General features: G+C 41.5%; 1 protein-coding gene and 2 long non-coding RNA genes across 3 annotated transcripts; 2 read left to right on the plus strand and 1 right to left on the minus strand.

The window, feature by feature from the left end:
* Positions 1–4784: 4784 nt before the first annotated feature.
* Positions 4785–5480, minus strand: LOC118488242. Its single transcript, XM_035985491.1, has one exon. The coding sequence runs from the start codon at positions 5478–5480 to the stop codon at positions 4785–4787; it is 696 nt and encodes a 231-aa protein (XP_035841384.1).
* Positions 5481–8811: 3331 nt separating this feature from the next.
* On the plus strand, positions 8812–11006 carry LOC110916483. Its single transcript, XR_002579791.2, has 3 exons — positions 8812–9239; positions 10302–10354; positions 10763–11006. It is a non-coding gene; the product is annotated as an uncharacterized LOC110916483 (long non-coding RNA).
* A 5251-nt stretch (positions 11007–16257) lies between these two features.
* Positions 16258–18300, plus strand: LOC110916811. The gene is made up of 3 exons (XR_002580044.2): positions 16258–16616; positions 17679–17731; positions 18140–18300. It is a non-coding gene; the product is annotated as an uncharacterized LOC110916811 (long non-coding RNA).
* The last annotated feature ends 9020 nt before the right edge of the window (positions 18301–27320 follow it).

The following is a 27320-nucleotide window of genomic DNA, read 5'->3' on the forward strand; positions in this document are numbered from 1 at the left end:
TGGAAAACGCAATGTAGATCAATAGCACGCAATTCTAAACTAAACTAAGCTAAAAATAACGATAAAACGTACAAACTATACACGATAAAAGTATGTATTTTGCAATACATCAAATATCCCCACACTTACTCTTTTTTCGTCCCCGAAAAAGAATTATGCAACGGAATCAGAGATAAATATTCACTTGGGTCGAAAATTATAGGTATAATTAATTAAAACCAAAGCTTGCGTTAGCTGCGATTGCGAATATACTTTATCCACTCTAAACCCGAATCCAATCCCAAACCCTTATCATGTGAATTTAATTTAAGTGCGGTCAATCCACCTAGGGTCTCACACTAGAATCAACAGTCCACCTACTCCCAACTCAAGCTTATAGGACTAAAAGAACGATCATTTGACCAATTCCCAACCGTTTTATACCAAGATAAAGAGAGTTTGAAATCAAATCTAATTTTTTCCATTTTTTTTCTTTTCTAGCTTGCTTTTTTTTTCAGCTTTATATTCGTGAGACTAGACGATGCTTTCCCTAACCCAGCGGTATTCCGACTGTAGAGTCGCTATCCCCAATCACAGATTACATAGGTTTCGGTACTTTTATTCGGCAAGTCGATTTCACACATCCCAGAGGCATTCCGGCTGTAGAGTCGCTATCCCCAACTCGGATTACATAGGCCTGTGTTACTTTCATTTAGTTTCTAGCTCACTTTTATTCTATTTTTTTTTTCTTTTTCAGCGAGATAAGATAAAAAACTCTAACTATCTTAGCTTATAACGGCATCCCTTATACTATTTTCGCCGGTTTTAGTTTCCCATATTTCCCAGGCGAGAACCCACTAGCAGACCGACAATTAAGGTATATTAACTCAAAGGGACTTAGAACCAAAACCCGGGCCTACCCACATATCCCTAACTAGACGCAAGCTCGATTTATTATAATCTCATATTATTATTATTTCAACCCGAGCAAAAATTTGTCTTTTCTATCATTTTCCGTTCAAAAATGCAAACTTCTTTTTATTTCGAAAGACATTTTCTGATTTTTCAATTTTTTTTTAATTTTTTATAATAAAGACTCGATTATTTACATGTATTCCCATCCCCACACTTAGAGATTGCATTGTCCCTAATGCAAGAACGAAAACACGACTCGACACTACCTAAAAACTACTAAATAAAAACGAACTAACTAAATAACCAGACGACGAAATAAAAAAAAATAAATACAACAACAACAAAAGGGAAACGACTTAGCTGATATGTGAGACTGTCAAAGTGCCAGTCATTTCCACATAAGCCCTCCAATTCGAAACGCGCTCAGCAAACAACTCAACCTCGGACACGCGAACGAAAGCGGCTAACATAATCACCTATCAAACAATGAACAACCTACCAACATACCATAATATATATATATATATATATATATATATATATATATATATATATATATATATATATATATATATATATATATATATATATATATATCAAAATAGATGCATCAGTGTTCATCAAACCAGCCCAACCAACCCAACCTGTTTAACGTGTATCAATATCAAATACAGACCAATCAATCAGGATGAAAACAGCAATAAAGAAAAAATAAACATCAAAAGATATAATCATCAGCTGCTGCTCATCCGCCTGCAATCCCTCCACGATCTCTAGCCACTATCTGTCTCATGGCTGCTCGCCTCATAAACATGACAAGCAGAACCAGAACCCGTCTGTGCACACCGTCCCCTATGTAATAACTCAATCATACGCTCTAATCTGTCAAATCTCTGCTCCACATAGCCAGAGAATGACTCTAAAGTGAGGGGCACTGGTAACGGCACTCTCCTCTCAGCCTGATGTACCGGCTGTACCGGTGTCTGTGGCGGCTGCTGTACACCTGACGGTCCTGCCTCCTGCTGTGGCTCAACATCTACTGGCCCTCTCTGCGGTGGCTGAACAGGTGGACCCTCTCTAATCGGCTCCCAACCATATGGTGCCTCCCACGACGCGATGCCTGCCTTCTGCAGGCCTTCTAACCCAAAAATCGCAGTCGTCGGGCCCCTATGCAAGAACTGAGGCTGATATACATCTAAAACCCCAAGATGTGATGCAATCCTAGTAATATAGGGGCCCATATCCAACCTAGCCCTATCGCCACCTCTCCTACCTCGACTAATCGAATCTACCAACACTGTGGCCAAATTAAACTCTCTCATCTGCACCCTACACATCAAAATAAAAAGCTCAATCCAGTTGGCTTTGTTCTCCCCAGACTTCCTCCCAACCAACGTCGTCGCTAACAACCTCAACACATACCTATATATCGGATTCCTAACCGTCGAAGTCAGATTTGTCTGGCCAAACTCCGTATCCGAAATCGATTCCCAGAACGCCTTCAACTCCCTTTTTCCAACACTATACTTCCTATTTTCCGAATACGCACCCCTCAAACAGGTCGAGAACTCGGGTCTCCTAACCTCATCCTCAGTATATAACCCCGAAATAATCGCAAACCTAGGTACGTTCACCTCGTACACCTTCCTACCGAAACTGAACGATAACGCATTACCCTGCTCAAACTTACCCTCCTTATGCATCCACGTGCTGTGGAACTCTAACACAAGCTCTACATACTGAGGGTCAATGCAATTCATCGCGTCTATCAACCTCTCTCCTAACAACTCCCTAACCTCCTGCTCTGCACCTATCTCAGTCAACCACTCCCAATTTATCACCCTATGCTGAAGCAGTGCCATTTTCTTAAATTTCTTAAACTTATCCCACTCATACGTATCTTCTTCAAACTTAAGGATCGGATGGTTCACTGCCCTATTCATCAACTGATCCGGTATGAAATTGTCTGATGACGAGTATTCAATCTTCCTTAGATTGGGATCATCCTCTGCGATCTGAATAATGGGCGTTTCGATAATCACCGGATCCTGTCCCGGTGCAGTCTGCCCCGCAGCCCTTTTTCGTGCCCGACCTGCTCTAGAACTACTCGCCATATCTGCAAAACAATTGATATTCAAGACAAAACAAGCAGATCATCAGTAATAACAAACTATTTTTGGATTTTCAAATTTTTTTGATTTTTTTTTCTTTTTTCAAAAAATAATAATATAAAAATGTACAGTCGAACGACGGCCGTATAGCATTTCGTTCGCGGCCGTTATTCGATACAAGTGATTTTTACGCATATCGGCTCGAAAACCGGATCGAACTCCGCCCGAATGGAGATTGAGTACGAGCGAAACGATCTGATGATCAAGCGATGTACATTGCGCAAACCGACACTGGACAAAACTCTAAGACGACTCGATAAACTGAAAACGACACTAAACGACGCAAAACACGACACAAATGACGCAACATACACTTCTACCCCCTCCCGGCACCTTGCTCGCCCTCGAGCAATCCCAAGTGCCGAGAATATCAAACAACTCCGAAGTTGTGGAAGCAATGGATGCGAGGCGCGTAATTTTTGTGAAAAAGGTGACCTTTATGTGAAAACCGCGCAACGCCTCCCCACACTTGAGGTGCATTCTATCCTAACAAACGTCCGCGTCCAAATAATATGCACAATAAATCCGCGGACAAAAACCATCCCTCCTATATGCTATCAAACCCCCAACCTCACGCCTCTCAACTCAATCAACATGTCAAAACCAACCCATGCCACCCGCACCCTAGCACAATATTCAGAAAGGCAGAAATTTCGGATGTGACAGACTTAGTATAAGACTTGACAATCTAACGACACTAAACGACACAAAACAAACACGCATATACTGGACAACCTGCAGACCAAACTGGAATCAACACCGACACATATACAAACTTCAGACGCAACTTGACACAACGGACTCGACTCAATTTACTGACCCGGAACAAATAATAAAGCAGGGACATACCTGAGGAGACCGAATCGAAAAGCAACAGAGGGAAAGGCGGTGGTCGGTTGGCCGGTGGAAGAAAGGTGGTTGATCGGAGGTCGGCGGAGCACAGGTGGTGTAAGTGGTGGTGGCTGAAGGGGTGGTGAACGGTGTGGGTTTAAGTGGTGGGTGATAGGCGATAAAGGTGGGGATGATGATGGTTATCGGTGGTGATGAGGTGTTTATGGCGGTGGGTGTATGGTGTGTCGCCGGAGGGTTGGAGGTGAACAGGTGGTTGGTGATCAGATGATGATAGTGGAGGGCAGGTGGTTAATGGTGGTGACTATCGGCGGAGATTGGTGGTGAGGATGGGGGTGGGCGATCGGGTGGAGAAGTGGTAGACGGTGTGGTGTTTGTGAATTTGGGGAAAGAATTTAGGGTTTTAATTTTTTTTCTGATTGTTCATGTCACTCGCGTAGCGCGAGTGATAGTGGTTAGGGTGTGGCGCTACGCGAATGAAGAGGTCAAGTGGAAGGGTTCAAAGGTTCAAAAGGGTCATGGTTCAAAAGCTGTTTGATGAACCCCAAAGGTCTCGCGTAGCGCGAGTGAGAAGGTGGATGCGTCGCGCTACGCTACTGGCCATTTTGGACAGAATGTTACGTGAAATTTCCACTTTCTTGCCTTAGAAAAATTTTGATGTTTTACCAACCCATTCCCAAATCATCCCAAAATTTTTCTAAGTATGGGACTTACCTGAAACCTCGTTTTCCTCAAATTTCCAGCGCCTCAAGGTAGTTTCCTGCAAAATTTCTCAAAAACACACAAGACGCAAACACAAAAACTACGAAAAACACAAGAAATAACGCAATTTACAAACGGTACAAACTCTACAAACGAAGCCTTACGCAATTACTGTTCGGCGAAGGTGGGTGGGTCCTCCAGAGGAATTTCTTCCTCTTCGGTAGAATCAATTGGACCTCCCAAGTAATGTTTCAAGCGATGGCCGTTCACTTTCCAAACTCCCTTATCTACTTCATCGTAGAGCTCAACCGTGCCGTACGGAAACACTTCTTTCACCACATACGGTCCATTCCATCTCGATTTCAATTTCCTTGCTATTAATTTCAAACGTGAATTGAACAAAAGTACCTTGTCACCTACCTTAAAATCCTTCAAACCTCGCAACCTCCTATCATGCAATGCCTTTGATTTCTCCTTGATACTCCAAGACCTTTCATACGCGGCATCCCTCAATGCTTCCAACTCATGAATCTGGAAGAATCTCCTCCTTGCGGCTTCGGTAAGGTCAAGGTTTACGGTTTTCAATGCCCACAATGCCCTATGCTCTAATTCTACCGGAAGATGGCAAGCTTTGCCATACACGATCATAAAGGGTGTGGTGCCTAACGGTGTCTTATAGGCGGTACGGAATGCCCACAAAACGTCGTCGAGCTTTTCCGACCAATCCTTTCTACTTTTTCCTACCGTTTTCTCTAAGATTCTCTTCACCCCACGATTAGCATTCTCTACTTGGCCACTAGTTTGCGGGTGGTATGCGGTGGAAAGACGATGAGTGACACCGTAGCGCGCAAGTGCCTTTTCCATAGCGGAATTGCAAAAATGCGTGCCACGGTCACTTATGATAGCTTTAGGGATTCCGAAACGCGTGAACAACTTCTTAAGGAATCTCACCACCACTCGGGCATCATTGGTGGGCAAAGCTTGAGCTTCGACCCACTTGGAAACGTAATCAATGGCCACGAGGATGTACCTATTCCCACTTGAAGATGGAAAAGGTCCCATGAAGTCAATGCCCCATACGTCAAAGATTTCCAAGACTTGGATGGGATTTTGAGGCATTTCATCCTTGGATGAGATGTTGCCGGTACGTTGGCAACGGTCACAAGTCCTAACAAACTCTACGGCATCCTTAACTACCGTTGGCCAATAAAACCCACTATCAAAAACCTTTTGTGCCGTCACATTCGCTCCGTGATGGCCCCCCGTTAAACCCTCGTGCACATGTCTAAGGATGTCTAAACCTTCCTCCTTTGAAACACATCTCCTAAGCACTCTATCTCCTCCTATCCTAAAGAGGTAAGGGTCATCCCAAATATACTTCCTAGCCTCCCTAAGAAGCTTTTTCTTTTGTTGGTATGACATACCCCTCACAAGATCTCCGGTTGCCAAATAATTTGCCAAATCCGAGAACCATGGCAAACCCTCTACCTCGGCACTAACAAAATCTATGGTTTCGTGGGGAAAGGTATCTCCTATGGAATCCTCACGAACCTCCTCTCTCTTTGGATCCTCTAATCGTGACAAGTGGTCGGCGGCCACGTTTTCTGCTCCCTTTTTATCCTTAATTTCTATATCGAACTCGGAGAGCAAAAGAATCCATCCAATAAGACGCGGCTTTGCGTCTTTCTTTTGAAACAGAAATCGCAAAGCGGAATGGTCGGTGAACACGGTGGTTTTAGAAAGCACGAGATATGAGCGAAACTTGTCAAACGCAAACACTATGGCTAAGAGTTCCTTTTCCGTCGTGGTATAGTTCTCTTGAGCATCGTTTAGAGTTTTGCTCGCGTAGTAGATCGGATGAAAGTGTTTATCGACTCTTTGACCTAGGACCGCACCTACGGCATAATCGCTTGCGTCACACATGAGCTCGAAAGGTAAGCTCCAATTGGGCGACACAAGTATTGGGGCACACACGAGTTTTTCCTTTAAGAAGTCAAACGCCTTGATGCACTCTTCGTCGAAGACGAAAGGTACATCCTTCTCTAAAAGCCTAGTCATCGGGCGTGTGATTTTGGAAAAATCTTTGATAAAACGCCTATAAAAGCCCGCATGACCCAAAAAGCTCCTAACGGACTTAACACTAGTAGGTGGAGGCAATCTACTTATGGTATCTATCTTGGCCCTATCCACCTCTATTCCCTCTCTTGACACCTTGTGTCCTAACACTATCCCCTCCGTCACCATAAAGCGACACTTATCCCAATTCAACATAAGGTTTGTCTCTATGCACCTCTTAAGCATCCTATCAAGATTAGAAAGACATTGGTCGAAAGTGGTGCCATAAACCGAGAAGTCATCCATGAAGACCTCCATGGAAGTCTCAAGCATGTCTTGGAATATGGCAACCATGCATCTATGGAAAGTAGCCGGAGCGTTGCATAACCCGAAAGGCATGCGGCGATACGCATAAGTGCCGTAAGGGCATGTGAACGTCGTTTTATCTTGATCCTCCGGGGTGATGGGGATCTGAAAATAACCCGAAAATCCATCGAGAAAACAATAAAATTGTTGACCTGCTAGACGCTCCAACATTTGGTCAATGAATGGTAAGGGGAAGTGGTCTTTCCGGGTGGCGTCGTTTAACTTTCGGTAGTCTATGCACACACGCCATCCGGTAACGGTACGGGACGGGATTAACTCATTCTTCTCATTCATGATCACCGTCATCCCACCCTTCTTTGGGACGACTTGGGTCGGGCTAACCCATGGTGAATCGGAAATGGGGTAAATCACCCCGGCATCTAACAACTTAAGAACCTCTTTCTTAACAACCTCTTGCATGTTCGGATTAAGGCGCCTTTGAGGTTGCACCGCCGGCTTATAGTCATCTTCCATGAGTATCCGATGGGTACAATAGGCGGGGCTTATGCCCTTGATATCCGAAAGACGCCATGCAATGGCTTCCCTATTCACTCTCAACACCTCTAATAGCCTACCCTTCTCTCCCTCCTCTAACTTAGACGAAATAATGACGGGAAACTTGGACCCCTCACCTAGGAAAGCGTATTCTTAGTGGGACGGGAGGACTTTGAGTTCTAAAGGGGCGGGCTTCTCTATAGGTGTACTCTCACTCTCACTCTTTATTTCACTCAATTCTAGCACCTCGGGGACCCACTCGTCCTCGTCTACCTCTTCACTCTCACTAACAACCTCCTCTACCTTCTCAGCTGTCTCGTCTATCCTACTCTCAACTAGGTCGGCTCCACTAATATAGTCAAAGCAATGGTCAACACACGATAAGAAAGACTCTATGAAATAGACCGAATGACAAGGACTACTAAGATCATCGGAACCACTAGGGTGTTCCATGGAGCGTGCTATCTCGAAAGTGACCCTCTCCTCACCGACTTGAAGTGTGATTTTCCCGTCAAAGACATCGATGATGGCCTTGGCGGTACACAAGAATGGACGCCCTAGAATGATGGGAACCTTTTCGTCGGCTTCCATGTCAAGAACGACAAAGTCTACGGGGAAGACGAACTTATCCACTTTGACTAGAAGGTTTTCAATAATGCCTCGTGGATACTTGACGGACCTATCATGTGACAACCCAAACTTTCAAGGTTTTTACCGTTTGATCTTGTGATTCTAGCTTCTCGTAATTCTCTCCTTTCACGCTCTTGTTAGGTTAAACTTTTCATCTAACTTCTTACTATGATAACCTTGTCGAATGTGAATTTTACTTGATTATAATGTGGCTTGATTAGATTCATTTAAGTGTTGAGTTTACGTTTAGGAGCCGTACACGATACTGGGCCACCGTTTGTGCCTTGGGCTGCGAGTGTGTTGGGTAGGGTTCTTCCCGCACGTCCGAATAGCTGAACTAAGATTTTATTAATGTTTATTAAATTTATTGGAAATCAATCAGTGGTCATGTGGTGGAAATACAAGATGTGTGAGCTTGAAATTGTTATTAATACAATAATATGGTAGTATATAGATAATTAAGTGTTTAAATGTTAAATGTAAAAATTTGACTACAAATCTTATCCTTCTACTGGTGGGCTACAAATTCGGGAAATAAGAAGGCTGCATTCCCATTCTCTTCTTGCCCAGCACTCAAGAGCCCATAAGATACATCTAGGGATGCCATAACTATGTCCTCAATGCAAATAAGGGTATAAAGTCAAGCGCAACCGACAATTAGAATGTGCCAATCATAATCACCAACTGCAATCCCTAGGCACCCATCCTTTCTCTCAAATTCTTCTCCCTTAAAAAAAAAACCCTACAACTTCAACGCCACCTCTGACCCAACATCATCGTCCCCGATCGAACCTCCGGTTAAACTTTTTGGCTTCAACCGAACCACCGGCGACACCTGTGTTTCGATCAACCTCCGACAAACCCCACCACATTCCGACCGGACTCCGGCGATCGCTACTCGGAACTCGGTACTTGGAACTCCGCTTATTTTCTACGAACACGCACAAACAGTTCCGACGCTAAATCGAGGATGATGATGGTTCCTCTCGTGTTCGGGTTTCGGTTTCAGGCCTCCGTGCGAGAAGGGGCAGGGGCAACAACACACACACACACACCCAGCCGCCCCCTTAATGTTTGGTCAGTACCTATTCACCTTCGTTTGTCTTGCACTCCATTGTGGCACTTAGTTAGAGTGATGTTTCTAGATGATCTGTTGTTGATATGAGATTTATAGTAAAACTGTTAGTGTAATTATTGGTGAGATACGTAGCGTTTAGAAACGGACATTGCGATATTACATTGGGTTTGAAGCTTTTGCAGTTGTTTATAAATTCAAGCTTATGTTTATATGATTGGTGCTTCTTTTTGTATGTGTCCGACTAGATGCTGTTATTGATAGTGCTGGTAGCTTGATTTTGTGAGTTAGGATCTTGATAGGAATTCTTGTGAAATGATTGAACATGTGTTTACTGATAGTATGTGTTTTCCTTTGAATATCTGATGTAATCTACATAGATACATGTTAGTAAAGGTTTGATGAAATGGCTCACTATTAGAAAAAAAATAAAATAATAAATAAACTAATGATTAGGAATAATGTGAGAATTTGGAAAATGCTCAACTGTTCGATTTCAAATTGACCGAAGTTAGAAGTTAGTGGGGGAATAAATATGGGAGTTGTGGTGAGAATGATTTAGTCAACCGCAAAAACCACGGCTCGCACACTCATGTGTAATCGCACACTTGGTTCGAGTTGCACAAGTCCAAATGGGCTTTGTATGAATCGCACAGTTAAGCCCAGTCGCATATATGTTATTTACCACTGATGGGCCGCACAATCAGGGCCTGGTTGCACACCGAACGTTCAGTCGCACACATTTGACACAATCACACACTTACGTCTAATCACACGGTCCATTGGGTTTTATGTTTGGTTGGGCCGAGTACATAAATGGGTCGCACGCTTACCAGGCCACACACTCTTAAATGAATGGCACACCCTCACAGGGCCTCGGTTACTAGCATGCACACTAAATGTTTGGTGTTTTGGGCTGTTGATCTGTTATGCATATGTGGACTTGATTGTTAACTTATACGTGACCTGAGTTGCTTGATATGTGATGAGGTGTACTACTTGTTAACTGCTAAACTCGTGAAAAGCTTTGGTGAAATCTTAACTGACTGTGTTAATCATGATAGGACGTAGTTGAACTACTGTATGTCAAGTAACTAGTCTTACCGAGCAAACCAAGGTGAGTTCACTTCATTCGAGCATGCGTCCCGGTGGTTGGGGACAGTCAGTGGTTTGGGTAAAAACGAGTGTATTGGTTAATATTCTCACCTATCATTTTTGTAAGTCCCTTATTATGTTACCTGGAGGGTAACAGGTATTAGTTGGTAGCGCTACTTAGGTTTAGCACCCTCACACTGCTCCAAGATAGGACGGATGTGAACTAATGACCCAGTCGTGGCCCAGTACTAGATAGGAGTACGTGGGAAGGGCAGTCATGTATTTCAGGAGTCGTCTTGTTCGGAATTGAGATATTAACAATATTACTTGCATTGTCAGTGAACTGTTTTACATACAACCGGTAACTAACGTTTTCGTAAAACTATGAACTCACCAGCGTTGTCTGATACACGTGTGTGCATGCTCGCAGGTTATTGATACGTGTGGATGTGGAACTTGCGGTCTGGGATGCTGGAGTGGTCATGGGTCGAGATACATGGAAACTTGAAACGAGACTAGAAGATTACATATACTTGGGTTTTGGTTAAACTTTGTATTATGCTTCCGCTGAACACAACGGGTTATAAATAATGTTTCGTAATACATATCTCAATGAATGAAATCTTTTATTTCAAATCTTGTTATGAGTTCAATGTGATTAGTGGCTAGATCCTGGTACGTCACACGCCTCGCGGGGGATTCCGCATGTAGTATTTTGGGGGTGTGACAGTTTGGTATCAGAGCCACTGGTTATAGTGAACTTGGTTTTAAAAACGTTTTTATAAAACCAGACTATAACCGAACAGTTCTGAAAACGGGAATACGACCATGACACTCAGCTCCAGATTGCAAGGTTCGTCTTTCTCACTTGATGCATACATTACACGACTAGTGTACACCTGTTTATGTTGTAGCATACGGACACACACTCGTCACTATAGCATAATTACATGAACTGCTTGTTTACATTATGATGTGTTGTTAGTGTGTCGTAGCCCTGGGATTCTTGTAACCTTGATGTTTTGACAGCCTCTGTTTGATATCTGAGTTTGAAGGACCATTTGACATGAGTTGGGAGGAACTGAGATGAGCATGCAAATCACAATATCATTGTGGGTGCACACATAATAATAGTGTGGGGTGCATGTGAGTCCCAGTGAGGCTTAACAAGTGAAAAAGGGGTTCCGTTCCGTTATTTGGTTGATGTGAAACACAACAGTCTATAGGAGTCATAGCAGTGATTGTCTCCTACTTGAATGTGATCTTTTCACTTCCCTCTGAAACCTTTCGAATCTCGATGCTATCGAGTATTACCTGAATACCCATCTGAATGTCTAGCAAACTATGTGGAATGCTAGGTGCTTGTACGAACGTCCCTGAGTGGATGTTGCAGCGTCAATGATTGGTCTATACCCCCCCACTCCTCTTTGTTGTTGGAACTCAATGTACTGACGTCTTAGACCCCGAAGTGCGATCACATCTGCAACACTCTGGAAGCATACCGTGCGTTACCCAGTTAACTTGCAAGAACGATGGACAAGAGGATGAGTGTAGAGCCTCACCAACCTCTGTATTAGACGACCCTGATTACTGGCAGCGAACATAAGCAATTTGACTTCAATCGAATCCTAAGCGACTTATGAGAGTCAGCTCTTATGAATTAATCGGGACATCGGCGATGACAATCGACTGCAGTATGGAATGTGTGACTGTCAGCACAATGAGTAACGCTTTAGGACGTGGCACGGAAATGTGACAGGATGGACCTTGTTGGTGAAAGGTCGCAGGGCTCCGTTTCGAGCAACGACATTAGAGGCAACAGTCATGGCAACATCAAGGCACTCGTAATCGTAGCATGGAAACGAAGGTGACATTGGAAAGGAATGACTGCTGTTAAGTCAAGACGTCAACAACCTAGGGAACAATGACAGTTTTGAGAGTTCTAGTAGCAGTAGCAACAACACGGGATGTGGTACTCGTGAAGGGTATTTAGGATTGGCGTGGGCGACGCCAGGATTATAACAACATGGTGGCCTACACGTTCCTAGTAACTAATCGCTTCGTCATTGTTTTGCTCAACCCTGATGCTTCTTGAAACCGAACCTGTTGTGGAATCGGCAGATGGCAAGCCCATTGAAACCTCATATGATTGTTGGGATGCAAACTCGACCTTGTGGGACAAGTGTTCGACATAGACCATCCTTCTACTACCCTTGATAGTTTTGATGCAGTAGTCCGTATGGATTGGTTATCCAGATATCGCGCAGATATATCCCGTGAGGAGGAAGTTGTCGCCTATCGTAAAGTATAGGAGTGGTGCAGAGGTTAGCATCAATCCAGCAATGAAGGTCAGAAGTGTCCACGGAAGGATTACCCCGCTATGTTGGCACTTGTACCGATGTTAAAGCTAAGGAAAAGAGGATCGAGAATCCAACAACTGTTCGTGATTTCATTCGGTGAGCTACTCGAGTAACTTTCAAGTTTACTTCCACAACTGTTAGATGGACTCTCAGTTTGATCCCACGCCAGAGGCAGCCATGAATCTTCGTACCTCTTACAGTCTTGCGCCAGGAGGGTTGCAAGAACTGACAAATCAACTACGAACTGTGGGACAGGAGTTTCGTCGGATCTAGTTTTCGCTCTGGGGAGCCCTGATTATATCCGTAAAGATAAGCCTTATCGTTGAACATGTGTACTGACTATCGGGAACTCAGCAAGGTGGCAGTCAAGAACCGTTTGCCTCGACCATGTATTGACAACCTGTTGACCAGCTTCGAGGGTTAAGCTCCTATTCGAGGGTTGACTAACGAACGAACTCATCAGATGGAAGTCCAAGAAAAAAAAATGATTTCTACAATAGCATATCGAACGCAGTATGGCTATTGCGACTTTGTATTCCATGACTTTTGGGCTAATCATCACATCAGCAGTTGTATGGATCACATGAATCGGCTATGCTTATTGATGACGTGCTGGACGGCATCTGTATCTTAATTTAGAGCTCCTGAGGGAGGAACCATTCCGTGTGAAGTCTTGTAAAATGTAACATCTGGACTCGAGAGATACATTTTGGGCATGTAACCAACAAAGTGGGAACATATGTGGATCTTGCTAAAGATCCATTTTGTTAGAAACGGATCGGCACCAAAGATTCCTTTGCGGATGCATCAATTCCTTGGTTTCGCTAGATACTATCGCAGCTTATTCACAGGATTTTCGAAGGTCGCACAGCTTGAATCTCTTTAGCATAGCAGGGTGCTGTGTTCGTGAAAGACGAAACCGGAGGATGTCATTTCAGCTTTCAAATTCCAACTCTGTAATGCACTGAGCATCGTCTTTACCCGAGGGTGTGGAGGATTTAGTGGTATGCCATGGTGGTCCGAATCAGAGTCCCAGTTACAGACCGACGCAACATGAGAGAGTGATGACTTACGTGACGGAGTTACAAAGAGGAACCGCACGACACACAACTGGCGGTGCAAACCGTAGTCTTGGGATTTTAGATGGAGGCATTACTTGGACGGTACCAGGTGCGTTATTTAGACCGATCACAAGGGCCTCCCGTGTACCTTGGCTTCGACAGAGCTAAATCAGTCAATGGCATCGCTGGAGGGAACTTTTTGATGATTACAACTATAGAACTCGAACGTGCACGAGCTTTGCAGCTCACTATCGACTCTAACTTACCTGATCCGACTCGCCCTGTTCAAATTGGAGAACTGAAGGAAGAGGATTTTCCAGTTGAACCCATGCGGGGAATGGGGAAGCAACCTTGGCAGGACAGACGATACTCGCTACCTCCTGGAACGAACATGGATCTCATTATACGGCAACTTTAGGGAATTTGTGTTGAGCAAAGCACACCGGCCTCGACATTCTAGTCGTCTGGGTTTTGATGAGAGACATTAGGATTTATAAACCTTGTGCTAGCGATCGGGCATGACGGCCTACCTAGCTAGGTATGGGGACGATGTTTGACTTGTGGGAAAGTCAAGGTGAAGTGTTAGCAACCAGAAACACCAATATGGAAAGCGAAAACAGACTGCCATGGAATTGGTCGCTAGTCTACTTACAACTCGAAACGGAAACAATATCACCTGGATGATCGTTGATTGTCACACGTAATCAGCAAACTTTCTAACCATCAAGGAAACAGATAAGTTTTTCTACGCTTACAGTCATCTACCTGAAAGAAGTGGTTTCTAGGAACGGGGTGCCAACCTCCATTATCTCTGATCGCGACCCACGATTTGCATCTGATTTGTGGCAAGCGATGCACAAATCCTTTGGCTCACATCTAGACATGAGCACGACATATCATCTACATACGGATGGGCAGTCTGAACGCACCATCCGAACTCTTGAAGACATGCTTCGAGCATGGGTAATCGACTTTGGTAACGCATGGGAGCGGCATCTACCTTTAGTGGAGTTTTCGTATAACAACAGTTACCACACCAGCGTTCAGGCTGCTCCGTTCGGGGCATTGTACGGATGGAAGTGTCGATCACCTCTTTGTTGGGCAGAAGTTGGAAACAGCCAAATCACTGGCCCAGAACTCGTCGTAGACACAACAGAGAAGATTGCTCAGATACGATAACGAGTGGCGGCAGTTTGTGACCGTCAGAAAAGCTATGTTGATAAGCGCAGGAAACCACTCGAGTTCCAGGTTGGGGATCGAGTGCTACTAAAAGTCCCACCTTGGGAAGGTGTGGTTCATTTTGGTAAGCGAGGCAAGTTGAATCCACGTTATGTTGGACCTTTCGAAATCACGGAGAGAATTGGTAAAATGGCCTAGAGATTGAACCTGCCCGAAGAACTCAGTGGAGTTCACAACGTATTCCGTGGGTCGAATCTGAAGAAGTGTCTGTCAGACGAAACCCTCACAGCTCCTTTCAAGGAGCTCACCATCGACGGTCAGTTGCAATTTGTCGAGGAACCAGTGGAAATCTTGGACCGGGAGGTCAAGATTCTCAAACGCACCAGGAATACCTATTGTTCGAGTTCTTGGGAACTCCCATCGTGGCCCAGAGTTTGTATGGGAACGAGAGGACCAAATGAAACACAAATATCCCCAGTTGTTCTAGAACAATGAAACCACTACTGATGGTGAAGCTACTACAGAATTTCGGGACGAAATTCCAAACCAACGGGGGAATGATGTGACACCCCAAGAAAACCAGAAAACCATGCAACTTAACTAGCTTCCTCAGTGACTACGTCCTAAATTTCGGGACGAAATTTCTTTCAAGTTGGGGATGATGTGACAACCCAAACTTTCAAGGTTTTTACCGTTTGATCTTGTGATTCTAGCTTCTCGTAATTCTCTCCTTTCACGCTCTCGTTAGGTTAAACTTTTCATCTAACTTCTTACTATGATAACCTTGTCGAATGTGAATTTTACTTGATTATAATGTGGCTTGATTAGATTCATTTAAGTGTTGAGTTTACGTTTAGGAGCCGTACACGATACTGGGCCACCGTTTGTGCCTTGGGCTGCGAGTGTGTTGGGTCGGGTTCTTCCCGCACGTCCGAATAGCTGAACTAAGATTTTATTAATGTTTATTAAATTTATTGGAAATCAATCAGTGGTCATGTGGTGGAAATACAAGATGTGTGAGCTTGAAATTGTTATTAATACAATAATATGGTAGTATATAGATAATTAAGTGTTTAAATGTTAAATGTAAAAATTTGACTACAAATCTTATCCTTCTACTGGTGGGCTACAAATTCGGGAAATAAGAAGGCTGCATTCCCATTCTCTTCTGGCCCAGCACTCAAGAGCCCATAAGATACATCTAGGGATGCCATAACTATGTCCTCAATGCAAATAAGGGTATAAAGTCAAGCGCAGCCGACAATTAGAATGTGCCAATCATAATCACCAACTGCAATCCCTAGGCACCCATCCTTTCTCTCAAATTCTTCTCCCTTAAAAAATAAACCCTACAACTTCAACGCCACCTCTGACCCAACATCATCGTCCCCGATCGAACCTCCGGTTAAACTTTTTGGCTTCAACCGAACCACCGGCGACACCTGTGTTTCGATCAACCTCCGACAAACCCCACCACATTCCGACCGGACTCCGGCGATCGCTACTCGGAACTCGGTACTTGGAACTCCGCTTATTTTCTACGAACACGCACAAACAGTTCCGACGCTAAATCGAGGATGATGATGGTTCCTCTCGTGTTCGGGTTTCGGTTTCAGGCCTCCGTGCGAGAAGGGGCAGGGGCAACAACACACACACACACACCCAGCCGCCCCCTTAATGTTTGGTCAGTACCTATTCACCTTCGTTTGTCTTGCAGTCCATTGTGGCTCTTAGTTAGAGTGATGTTTCTAGATGATCTGTTGTTGATATGAGATTTATAGTAAAACTGTTAGTGTAATTATTGGTGAGATACGTAGCGTTTAGAAACGGACATTGCGATATTACATTGGGTTTGAAGCTTTTGCAGTTGTTTATAAATTCAAGCTTATGTTTATATGATTGGTGCTTCTTTTTGTATGTGTCCGACTAGATGCTGTTATTGATAGTGCTGGTAGCTTGATTTTGTGAGTTAGGATCTTGATAGGAATTCTTGTGAAATGATTGAACATGTGTTTACTGATAGTATGTGTTTTCCTTTGAATATCTGATGTAATCTACATAGATACATGTTAGTAAAGGTTTGATGAAATGGCTCACTGTTAGAAAAAAAAGAAAATAATAAATAAACTAATGATTAGGAATAATGTGAGAATTTGGAAAATGCTCAACTGTTCGATTTCAAATTGACCGAAGTTAGAAGTTAGTGGGGGAATAAATATGGGAGTTGTGGTGAGAATGATTTAGTCAACCGCAAAAACCACGGCTCGCACACTCATGTGTAATCGCACACTTGGTTCGAGTCGCACAAGTCCAAATGGGCTTTGTATGAATTGCACAGTTAAGCCCAGTCGCATATATGTCATTTACCACTGATGGGCCGCACAATCAGGGCCTGGTTGCACACCGAACGTTCAGTCGCACACATTTGACACAATCACACACTTACGTCTAATCACACGGTCCATTGGGTTTTATGTTTGGTTGGGCCGAGTACATAAATGGGTCGCACGCTTACCAGGCCACACACTCTTAAATGAATGGCACACCCTCACAGGGCCTCGGTTACTAGCATGCACACTAAATGTTTGGTGTTTTGGGCTGTTGATCTGTTATGCATATGTGGACTTGATTGTTAACTTATACGTGACCTGAGTTGCTTGATATGTGATGAGGTGTACTACTTGTTAACTGCTAAACTCGTGAAAAGCTTTGGTGAAATCTTAACTGACTGTGTTAATCATGATAGGACGTAGTTGAACTACTGTATGTCAAGTAACTAGTCTTACCGAGCAAACCAAGGTGAGTTCACTTCATTCGAGCATGCGTCCCGGTGGTTGGGGACAGTCAGTGGTTTGGGTAAAAACGAGTGTATTGGTTAATATTCTCACCTATCATTTTTGTAAGTCCCTTATTATGTTACCTGGAGGGTAACGGGTATTAGTTGGTAGCGCTACTTAGGTTTGGCACCCTCACACTGCTCCAAGATAGGACGGATGTGAACTAATGACCCAGTCGTGGCCCAGTACTAGATAGGAGTACGTGGGAAGGGCAGTCATGTATTTCAGGAGTCGTCTTGTTCGGAATTGAGATATTAACAATATTACTTGCATTGTCAGTGAACTGTTTTACATACAACCGGTAACTAACGTTTTCGTAAAACTATGAACTCACCAGCGTTGTCTGATACACGTGTGTGCATGCTCGCAGGTTATTGATACGTGTGGATGTGGAACTTGCGGTCTGGGATGCTGGAGTGGTCATGGGTCGAGATACATGGAAACTTGAAACGAGACTAGAAGATTACATATACTTGGGTTTTGGTTAAACTTTGTATTATGCTTCCGTTGAACACAACGGGTTATAAATAATGTTTCGTAATACATATCTCAATGAATGAAATCTTTTATTTCAAATCTTGTTATGAGTTCAATGTGATTAGTGGCTAGATCCTGGTACGTCACACGCCTCGCGGGGGATTCCGCATGTAGTATTTTGGGGGTGTGACATATCGGCTAGCGACAAAGACATGCGTGTAGGTGACAACTCTCCTAGACCTAACCTCTCATACATGGAATATGGCATTAAGTTAATACTCGCTCCTAGGTCGGCTAGGGCCCTACACTCGGTATCACTCCCAAACAAGCACGGGATGGTGAAAAGGCCCGGATCCGTCAATTTTTCCGGAACCTTGTTCAACACTACGGCGGAACATCCTCCACTAAGGGGGATGTTAGAAACCTCTCCTAACCTATCCTTGCGTTTTAGAAGGTCTTTTAGGAATTTTGCATATTTGGGCATGGATTGGAGGGCTTCTATGAATGGAAGGTTGATCCTAAGTTGCTTAAAGATCTCTAGAAATTTCCCGTACTCTTTAGAATAGGTTTGATTTTTAAGGCGGGAAGGAAAAGGAGCACGGGAAATATCAACATTCGGTGAAGGAACGACTTGAAAGGGTTTCTTTCCTACACTCTTCTCACTCGAAGGCGCCCCGGTGTGTGCGGTACTTGCTGGGATTAACCTAGGTTGCACTTTACCGGGCGCCTCTATTTCAATCTCTTCATCTACGGGTTCTTCCTCTTCTATCTCAACACTCTCGGGTCTCACTACTTCTCCTAAGGTCCTACCACTACGGGTCGAAATTGCCTTCAAAGAGCCAGATGGGTTGGGCCTTGTGTTGCCCGAAAATTGACCGGGAGGTCGTTCTTGCAACTGGCGTGCAATATCCCCAACTTGCCTTTGAAGGTCTAAGAAGCTTGAATGATTATTCTTTAGGAGCGTAGCATGGTCCTCTAATGTACGTTGGGTAGCCTGATCCTTAACCAATAATTGGGAAAGAAGGTCCTCTATCCTAGACAAACTACCACCTGACCCCTCACACTTAGGTTGAACCTCTTGGTTTGACCCCTCACCTCTAAACTGCCCCCCTGAACCTGAACTAGCAAATTGACCTGTTTGACCCGACCCCCCACTAGAATAAAAACCTGGCCCCCTACTTTGGTATTGACCTGACGGAAAACCAGGGGGGTTACCTGAGGAGCGATAATTATTAGCACGCCAATTAGAGTTACTATTGTTGAACGGGTTAGTTGGACCCCTATTTTGACCTGCTAAATACTTGACCTGCTCTAGGGTGATGGTTGGGCAATCTATGGTGTCATGTCCCCCTCTACAAACCTCGCATCTATCTACCTTCTTCTTAATTTCTAGCAACTCTTTGGTGATATAGTCAAGCTGAGATATTACCTTTGAGTCTGAAACGACTTGATTCACTCCTCGAGAAGATGAGGAGGTAATCACAGGATTGGAATTCCTGCCGGTAGCACTATGATCTATATCAGCATGAGCGAAGCTCTCAAAGAGGTCGTTGCAGTCAGCCACAGTTTTCTTTCCCATTAGGTGGCCTCCTGCGGATGTGTCGAATCGGGCCTTGCACTCAGGGGTAAGACCATTATAAAACTTTTCTACTAAGGCCCAATCCGACAATCCATGTTGGGAACAACGCGAGAGAAATGTTTGAAACCTCTCCCATGCTAAGTGATAAGGTTCGTCAGGCTCCATTCTGAAGGAATGGATCTGATCTCGAAGGCCGGAGGCCTTCGCAGGTGGGAAATACTTAGCAAGGAAGGCATCTCTAAGTCCAGCCCAAGTGGTGTAAGTACCTGCCGGCTGCGAATCAAGCCAGGTGGCTGCGCGGCCAGTAAGCGAAAAGGGGAAGACTTGGAGATAGCGGGCATCAAGATTCACACCTTCGATGCCGAAGGTGCTACACAGACGGGTGAGACGGTTGATATGTGCTGGCGCGTCTTCATCATCACGACCGTGAAACTGACAAGAGTTGTTAATGGCAGTCATGATGTATGAAGGAATTTACCAAGACTTATCATTGGTGATTTCAGGGAGGGTGATGGGTGAGTTTGCGGTAAAACCCGCGGTGGAACGCTGGTGGACAGTTTGGTTTTCGGCCATTTGGTGAACTGGTGGTGGACTAGGGTGACGGGAGGGTGGTGGGGAATTATGGGGTGATGACTTCGGGGTGAAGTCGTAGTTCGGTGGTTTAGATGGAAGTGTAGAGTCAGAAAGGGCTGAAGATGAAGTTGGGGGTTTTCGAACCTGAGGGATTGGTGTGGAGAAGGAAGACTTGTCAATTGGTGGCTTCACTGGTCCCTGCGAACGCGTGTGGGGCATGAACTACAAAACCAAGAATAAAACAAGTAAGTCAACTCCAATAAAAGACTCAAAGAAATATGAGAAAGACACTAAAAGTACTTGGACTCCTACGACTCACAAACACACAAAAAGCACGTAACGATATCAGTTGAAATCCAAACAAAGCAGTTAACGCAATTGCCAAGAGTCCCCGGCAACGGCGCCAAAAACTTGATGTGGAAAAAGTAGTTCAACTAATTAAACTAAAATTACCCTAAATTAAGACTCAAGTAATAAAAATCTAGACTCTTTAACCTGACTAAACTACTCACCGGCAAGTGTACCGGTCGACTCTAGCACAGAAAAGTAAGTCCGGATGTCGAACCCACAAGGACTCTACGAATTACGTTAACGACTCACTTAGACTAGACACTGACACGACTAAACAAATATTGTGTTTGGGGGGGGGGGTTTACTAAAATCCTAAAATTATGATTAAATTGAAATTAACTAAGACACGAACGAAAACTAGGGTTTTGATTCAGATGAGATTAAGGACTACCTAGACTTGAATCCAGTTTAACTATGAATGGACTTCTAACGGTTTTATTGTTGTATGGAGCCGGGATCGTTAAATACTAAACCTTAAAGTATTTCAATGCTAAGACTTCCCGACCCTTCTCAGGAAGAAACCTAGGAAACCCTACAAGGCTGTTATGATTACCGACTGTTAGATTTCCTCTCAGTCCTCTAACGACTCTAAAAGTGCCCTAATACGACTATCTACCTCTCAGCGCGATAATCTAAGGCAATTCTAGGTTCTGACTTGGTTTACTAGACACAACTGCAATTAGGGAACTAACTTCGACTTCTCTCAAAATCTAATTTAGCTATATATTGCACCGCGACCTAATAACTAACTCGAGCCTCTCAGCGACAAGTTAAGCAGAATATTTACTCCTAATTATATTTTAATTACTGTTTCTAAGGCTATCGGCCGATTTACCCAAAGATCACCCGAACCCGCAAGGATGCAAATAATCAACACAGATCTATTATGTGATAAAGACCGTCACTAAAATCTATGTGAAACAGCAAATAATCCACAATCAAAAGTAAATACGCATGTGCACCAAATCAGAATATCTAGAACACGTTACTTTCAAAGTCAATCCATAATCAAACAATAAAAACCGTTAAAAGATCCAAACTTTCATCAAACCATCATCTAGTCTAGGTAGTATCTAGGGTTTAGCCAAGAAACATGATGTCTAACATAAACAAATCAAATTCAAAACAAGAATTCATTATCAAAGTATCAAAACAAGAAAATAGTGAAAACCGGGAGATAAGACCCGAACAATCTTCTTTCCTACGCTCCGTGCTTCAACCTGATGATTCTTGCAAGCTAAATCACCTCGAAAAACTCGAAAATCTGCTCTCAAAGTCGCCTAGGGTTTCTTGGTTCGTGTGTTGTATCATAATGATGATTATTATTCCTTTTATATCAAACCCTAGTCGATCCTCCACTCAGGCGCATCAGTCATGCCAGTCGCGTAGCTCGACTGGTCTCCTCTTTACGCTGGCGCTACGCGAGAGCCTTCAAAGTCAGCAAAGTCAACGTTATCTCAGTCGCGTAGCGCGACTGAGCGTCCTGTTACCTTAGTGCTACGCGAGTGACCATTTTTCGCAGAATGTTTACTTCCAAGCTTAGCTCCAATTTCCAAAAACTTCAAAATTATTCTAACACTTTTATACATTGGCTCCGGAACTTGACATTTGACACTTTAGCTCGGTTTTTGCTCCAATTTCAGCATTTTATGTATCAAGACCTGGAAAACGCAATGTAGATCAATAGCACGCAATTCTAAACTAAACTAAGCTAAAAATAACGATAAAACGTACAAACTATACACGATAAAAGTATGTATTTTGCAATACATCAGAGGGGCACTTGGCACTTTGTAATCAGGTTTAAAACTCAAACCCGTAATTAGATAGACAACTAATGAACAACTGGAAGATCTATATAAAACATCTGGCTATCCTACTCTCACCTGGCTATCCTACTCTTTTAAATAGAAATTATACAACTGATACTACGCATATTGCAGGTAGTACAACACATAATGCACAACAATCTTTTAAATTAATAATATATAAATTTATTTGTCTAGTGGTAATGTGGTATGGTGTATCATCTTATAAATATGAGGTTATAGATTTAAATTCTTGCAAGTGTAAGTTAAGATGAAATTAAGGTGTTAAAAATTGCTTTTGAGAAACAAAAAAAAATAGTGTTATTTAATTGAATTAAATCATTTAAATCTTGAGTTAAATGCACCCGATACTCCAATAATTACATAGGTGATCCTAGTGGTTATAATTTTTACACCCGTGTGGTCCTTATCAGAGGTTTGTTAAATTAAGGTGTTAATAAATTGCTCGTTTTTCCGACGATTGCCGTCGAAGGTCGGACAATTTCTCGGCAGCGTTACTGGTAGATGGTGATGGTGGCGGTTTGTAGAGGCGGCGGTGGTGGTCGTCGTGAAGGGTAGATGGTGGTGGTGGCGGTTTGTAGAGATGGTGGTTGTTAATGCTAGATGGTGATGGTGGTGGTGGTGGTAGGTTGGTAGAGGTGGTGGTGTTGGGGTGGATATGGTGTTGTGGCGGATCTAGGAAAAAACGTCAATGGGTAACGTTTCAAAATTTTCTTTTATACAGGGGCAGTGAAATCAGAAAAACGTTAAATTTTTTCAAAATTTACACTACCGCCGTAGCGTCAAGGGGTAGCGAGGGCCTACCCATTCCGCTCCTGATATGGTGGATGGTGAAAGAATATGGGGTTGGGTGGTGGTGGGTGATAGTGATGGTGATGATTTTGGGTAGAAGGAGTGGCCATTAACAAATATATGTAGAGTGAGAAACAACAAGGGGGTGGGATGGGATGGCCCTCACTTATTTATGTTTGTTTATTAATTTTTTCTCTTTAAGGTTAAATAAGTAAAGTCATATTTATTTAACTGGAATTTTAAAAATGTTAGCTATCAAGGATTATCCGAGTTTAAAAATTGCAACCATTAGGATGAGTATGTAATATTGAAGTCTCGGGACCAACTTTGAAAAACTTGCAAACCACATGGACTAACCAGGCATTCAACTCTTTAAATCTTTTATATAATTGATTAAATTTGTTTTTGAGTAGAGTACACAGATGGCCCATGTGGTTTACCAAATTTTGGATTTGGTTCTTAGTTTTTGAAAAGTACACAAATGATCCATGTGGTTTGCACTTTATAACTCAATTAGTCCTCAACTTTTTTCCAAAAGTACATGAATGGTCCATGTGGTTTGCACTTTATAATGCAATTAGTCCCTAACTTTGACATGCTAAAACCTTTAGATTTGTTGGGTAGGGACTAAATACATTATAAAGTGCAAACTATAAAGACCATCTATGTACTTTTGGAAAGCTAGAGACAAATCCAAAATTTCAGTAAACCGCAGTGACCATCTGTGTATTTTACTCTTTATTTTTTTAGAATGAAAAACTCGCATGTCTAGGATGAGCACTTCATCGGTACCAAAAGATACCAGTACTGCCGACACAATTTTGCTACCGATGTTTTAATGCATTTTCGGGATTGATACTTTTAGTTTGGTAGGGTACCGATATTTTATCGATTTTTGCCTTCAAATATCATACCGTACCGAGCATTTTCGGTACCGGTACCCAATTTTAACAATTTTCAAGATTAGTATTTTTGATATTGATAGTAAACTTATCCCTACATGCCTACTAAATTACACCAAATGTTCATGACGGAACTAGAACCCTCAGCACTTAAACGAAACAAAACCTTATAATATTCTTTGATACAATCATGTTACAACCCTTTTGATATATAATGGTGTGATTAATTCTCTAAAAGTTTTATCCTATTAAATTCGTTAAACTTAAACCAAAACGTGGATTATAAACTTTCATGTTTATCCTATTAAATTCATTAAAGTTTAACCAAAAAACGTGGATTATAAACTTTCATGTTTATCCTATTAAATTCATTAAAGTTAAACCAAAACGCGGATTATAAACTTTCATGAAAAAGGTTTATGATAAAGTATTTTTAGGGTTCATTTAAGTCTTTTACGAAATTTGTATTATTTTAGTTAAACCAAATTTAATCAAAGTTCAAGTTCTAACCGTAACATTATGTTAACCTAGTAGGTTTCACTCTTGATTTATATAATTGTGGTTGATCATTAACCTACCGTGATATATATCACAATTAGGTTATAACCCCGTATATTACAGGGGTCAGATAAATGAATTTTACATACTAAATAATAAAACAATATATCGTTAAGAACCTTTTTTATTGCACGGGTTGAATAAATATAATTTTATATATTAAATAATAAAAAGTTATATCTATAAGAACCATATTGCGAGTTGAATAAATATAATTCTATATACCAAATAAAAAGTTATATCTTTAAAACCACTTGTATTACACGAGTTGAATAAATGTAATATTATTTACCAAATAATAAAATAATACATCTTTAAGAAACTTCATTTATTACACTGGTTGAATAAATTTAATTTTATATACCAAATAAAAAAAAGTTACATCTTTAAAAATATGTGTATTACACGAGTTGAATAAATGTAATTTCCTATACTAAATAATAAAGTAGAATAGAAGAATGGTATTCAAAAATTTAAAGTAGGATAAGATTTAATATTAGTTCATTATTTATTTATTTATTTAATTAATATAAGATAAGTTTGGAAGTGAGGCGAGAAAATCACAAAAAATAAATGTTTACAATGAATGACAGGTGTCACACATTAATGTATTATTATATAGTATAGTATAAATATATATTTATATTGATATAAATAGATTATTAAATTGTAGTAAAATTTGTTAACAAAGTCTCAATAAATTTAACCATTTATTTATAACTTGTAAATGTAACGAAGTCTTAATAAATTTAACCATTTACATAAAACTTGTAAATGTAGAAATGATAAATTATATTAGTTAATTTTATTTTAAGTTTCGTAAAATCTATCTGATATCAAACTAAACAAAACGTTCAAATATATAGTTAATATCAAGAGTAAATTACGATTTTGGCCCCTGTGTTGATATCACTTTTACCCTTTTAGCCAAAAAACAAATCTTTTAACATCTAAGCTCCCAACGTTTTTTTATAACCCATTTGGCCCCTAATACTAACCTCGTCCATTTGCTTTTAGGGGCCAAAAGAGTTAGAAAAAAAGACGTTGGGGTCCAAAAGGGTTAGAAAAAAGACGTTAAGGGCTCAGATGTTAAAAGATTCCTTTTTGAGCTAAAAGGGTAAAAGTGATATAACCAAAGGGCCAAAATCATAATTTACTCTAATATCAAATTAGTTAACTAAGTTTGAATTTGAAGTAAATAGATAAATATAAAAGTATTAATTAAACTAAATAATATTTAGTAGGAGGATTATCTATAATTAATTAGAAGAGATTAAACTAAAAGTATAATTATCCATAAGACATGGCCTAATATGATGACAAGTGTCCTCAAGTGGTTTCTTTTATTATATAGTACTAGCGGTAAGACCCGTGTGCAAACACAAGTCGTTTCTTAGAAAACCATGCATAACACATATTGATAGAACATATAGATACATGTATAGATATTGTACGAAAATGTGTTATCTATTATAGCTAAAAGACAACTATATGTAAATATAAAAGATATTTAACAAACTTAATAAAAGATGTCTAACAAACTTAATAAAATTTATCAGTTACATATGATTATTTCCATTCTCTTATTCAAAAAAGAGAGTATCCACTCATTGACAATGTAAATTGTTATAAACATAAGTACATATAAAAGATGTCTAACAAACTTAATAAAATTCGAATACAACTTAACTTTAACAAACATTAACTAAGCAACATGTCCTTTGCAACATGTTGTGATCTTGTTAAATATGCTACTGCGAACAATGTAACAACTGCTGATCCAACAATCTCCCTATACAACTGATGATACGAAAACCCTTCTTTATTACTGATTTTTATTTCTCATCAACATCTCCCTGATTTGTCCTTTGAATTGTAGTTCAAAGTCCAGGGAGAACATGTCTTCTTCATCATCCCTCTCAAGTTGAAGGTCCAACAAATCTTGGAGATCGTATGCATTCAGATTATATGCACTATCCATTTTAATCTCGTTAACACTACCATCTGATCTGATCAAATTCAATACTTGGGTTTTTGAGCATGACTTCCACTTTACTATTTTTGGATCAGTTGGTTTTCTTGGGCAAAGAATTATTGAAGATGAGTTTGGTGATTGTGGTCTGCTAACTAAATTTGCAATTGATTCAGCAAATCAGATGATGAGAGAAGGTTTTTCGGAGTACCGATTTTTAGAGACAGAGCAACAGTTGTAGGATAGACTGGGTTTTGAAGAACATTTGAATGTTCAGCTCTAACTTCTTCCAGCTTTTTGTAGGTCTCAACTATCTTCAGTTTAGACCATCTGGCAATGGATCTAACTGGACCATAACAGCAGCCACAAGCTCTGCTCTCATTCTTTTAAACTTCAATACCTCATCTGAATCCACTATTTTGACTTTCTTCCAATTAGGTGGAGTTGGCTTTACCAGAGGATCATTGTTCATTTTTGTGATTCTATCGATATGAGTTTTTCTCTTACGTGTGGAGATG

Source organism: Helianthus annuus, chromosome 16, assembly GCF_002127325.2.
Source record: "Helianthus annuus cultivar XRQ/B chromosome 16, HanXRQr2.0-SUNRISE, whole genome shotgun sequence".
Lineage (NCBI taxonomy): Eukaryota > Viridiplantae > Streptophyta > Magnoliopsida > Asterales > Asteraceae > Helianthus > Helianthus annuus.